The sequence below is a fragment of the Lactuca saligna genome, chromosome 8, assembly GCF_052625555.1.
Source record: "Lactuca saligna cultivar CGN05327 chromosome 8, ASM5262555v1, whole genome shotgun sequence".
Classification (NCBI taxonomy): Eukaryota; Viridiplantae; Streptophyta; class Magnoliopsida; order Asterales; family Asteraceae; genus Lactuca; species Lactuca saligna.
Window position 1 is genome coordinate 36,100,239 of NC_136424.1, and position 2,673 is coordinate 36,102,911.

A 2,673-nucleotide genomic window follows, 5' to 3' on the forward strand; every position below is an offset into this window, starting at 1 on the left:
ATGATCGTTTGCTTCCACGCAGTTATTATATTTATCATGATATTACCATTTTTTTATCAGTGTGTTACAATTTGTTACCAAAGTTTTTTTAATAGGTATTTGACTCTCGTGATGAGTTGATGGAATGGGTGCAAAACATTGCATTCTCTTTAGGTTATGTTGTCGTGATGAGAATATCAAAAGCAAAAAATGGTGTAGTATCTTATATCACACTTATTTGTGATCGTGGTCGTGAATACAAAAGCAAAGCAACAATTAAAAATTATGGAAACAAAAAAATCAATTGTAACTTTCAATTGGTAGGTTCGTATATCAAAAAATATGATGGTTGTACCCTCAGGGTGATATGTGATCAACATAATCATCCAACTGCACAATATATGGAGGGACATGCTTTTGCTAGGCGGTTGAAAGAACACGAGAAACAATTGGTGGCTGACTTGATAAATCAGAATGTTACACCACATGACATACTCTCAATAATAAAGGAGCGCGACAAGAATAATGTTTCTACACTAAAAACCATATACAATGAGCGTCTCAAGCTTCGCTCATCCCGGAATTACGGAAAAACTCCAATGCAGGTTAGTATATCCAACAAGTAGTAATTTAAATTTAATTTATATATTAAATTTTTTATTAATTAATAGTATTTAAATATAGGTTCTAATGGAAATTTTGAACGAGAACCATTTGGTTACGGATTTCTCGGTAAACAGTATTTCAAATGAATTGGAAAATCTTTTCTTCATTCATCCACGGTCGTTGAATATATGGAAGAAATTTCCACACATTTTGATTATAGATGCAACATACAAGACCAACAAATATGGTATGCCTTTTGTTCAGATTGTTGGCACAACTTCAACCAACAATACATTTAGCATAGTTTTTGCATTTATCGTTAATGAAAAGGAGGAGAACTATAATTGGGTGTTAAGGTGTCTAAAGTCCACACTTGACAAGTGTATGCACCCACACATTATAGCCACAGACAGGGAATTAACACTGATGAACGCATGTCAACAAGTTTTCCCCGGTGCCACTCGGTTACTTTCTAGATGACACATTACTGAAAATATTAGAAAGCGTTGGAGGAGAATATTCAAGATATACGATGAGTGGAAAGCCTTTCGTATAATGTGGACTATACTTGTTGACTCTCCAACATGGATAGTGTACAATGAAAACTACAAAACACTCCAATCGATGTTGAGAAAATATCAAGGTACAAATCTTATTATTTTCTAACTAGTTATTTATGATTTTAGACTCTTTTCATAGAAAAATAACATTTATATAATTGCAGATGTTTTGAATTATCTGGATGAAGTTTGGTTAAACAAATATAAGGAAATGTTTGTCTCGGTCTGGATCGATCAACATCTCAACTTTGGACAACGAACTACAAATAGAGGTGAGAGCGCACATTCAAATCTAAAGAAGTCCTTGGATGGCACAAATTCTTCTCATGATAAATTTATCGGTTGTCTTGATCAATTTGTGAGGTCTCAACTTTCATCAATACATGATGGTCTTGAAAAGAGTAGAATTGTTCGTAAATGGGAACACGCTTGCCATGTTTTAGATTATTGTAGGGTTCAGTGTCACATGAAGCTCTCGATAAACTAGTTAGGGAACTTTATCGGTTGAGTGAAAATCAAATTGACTCATCAAACTATGGTTGTAAACTACAACATAGTTGTGGCTTACCATGTGCTTACATGCTATCAGTTTACATGAACACAGGTGAGTATATTCAACAAGTATTTTTTTTAAATTTAATTAATATATTGAATTTTTATATATTAATGGTATTTCAATACAGGTGAGTATATTCCATTAGATTCGATAGATATATGTGACATCCCCATTTTCACAGCTTGAAAATACCGATTTTGTTTATGCTTTATAAAAATCAGAGTACCTCTTTTAATAAAAATGTTGCGGAATTTGTTCCCAGTAAAATATGATAAATACGTTATCAAAGCATTTCAGAAGAAAAGTATTTTTAATTCGTTTTAAAACATTTGGGATGTCATTGTCAATACAGAAACATAAGCATAAACAGAACTTACATTTATTTACACTAGTGATCTACATCTCTTTAATCTCTCAGTGTAATGTGACTTCATCTCAACACCTGTAATATAAATAAACTGAGTGGGTCAGGTTGGGAAACCTGGTGAGTACATAGGGTTTTCAACCCACAATAATATAATTATTATGTTTAAACAATCAAACAATCGACCCAATTACCCATCCCCATTCTCTTATTTACTCTTAAGGATCTATCCTAAGAGTCATCTATCCCGCATTCGTTCATTCTGAAGTCCTTTGCTTCCAGAGTTATAGGACTGGCACTAAATCCATAGCTGTCAATGCTCGTTCGTAAAGCACTAATTCCATAGTTGTTGGGTACTAAATCCATAGCTACCAGTGTTTATCTAATAGGTACTACGTCTATAGCCACCAATTCCTAACAGGTGCTAACTCCATAGCTACCAGTGTTTGTCTAATAGGCACTAAGTCCATAGCTGCCGATGTTATTTATTAAGCATTAAGTCTATAGCTGCCAATGTTTACTCACATCATCTTCTATCTCTCATCATTCATCTATCCATGTCATATCCAACATATTTGTATATATAAAATACGTATACAGTTTAAATC

The 2,673-nt window shown here is 33.4% G+C and overlaps 1 protein-coding gene across 1 annotated transcript; it reads left to right on the forward strand.

The window, feature by feature from the left end:
* The first annotated feature begins 380 nt into the window (after positions 1-380).
* On the forward strand, positions 381-1,632 carry LOC145009553 (PKS-NRPS hybrid synthetase cheA-like). Its single transcript, XM_078968230.1, has 4 exons — positions 381-584; positions 664-941; positions 1,086-1,228; positions 1,310-1,632. The coding sequence occupies exons 1-4, from the start codon at positions 381-383 to the stop codon at positions 1,630-1,632; spliced, it is 948 nt and encodes a 315-aa protein (XP_078824356.1).
* The last annotated feature ends 1,041 nt before the right edge of the window (positions 1,633-2,673 follow it).

Coding starts and splice junctions, on each gene's coding strand:
- LOC145009553 (XM_078968230.1), top strand. CDS start 381: ATGGAGGGACATGCTTTTGCTAGGCGGTTGAAAGAACACGAGAAACAA. Junction 585..663: donor ACGGAAAAACTCCAATGCAG/GTTAGTATATCC, acceptor ATTTAAATATAG/GTTCTAATGGAAATTTTGAA. Junction 1,229..1,309: donor GATGTTGAGAAAATATCAAG/GTACAAATCTTA, acceptor ATATAATTGCAG/ATGTTTTGAATTATCTGGAT.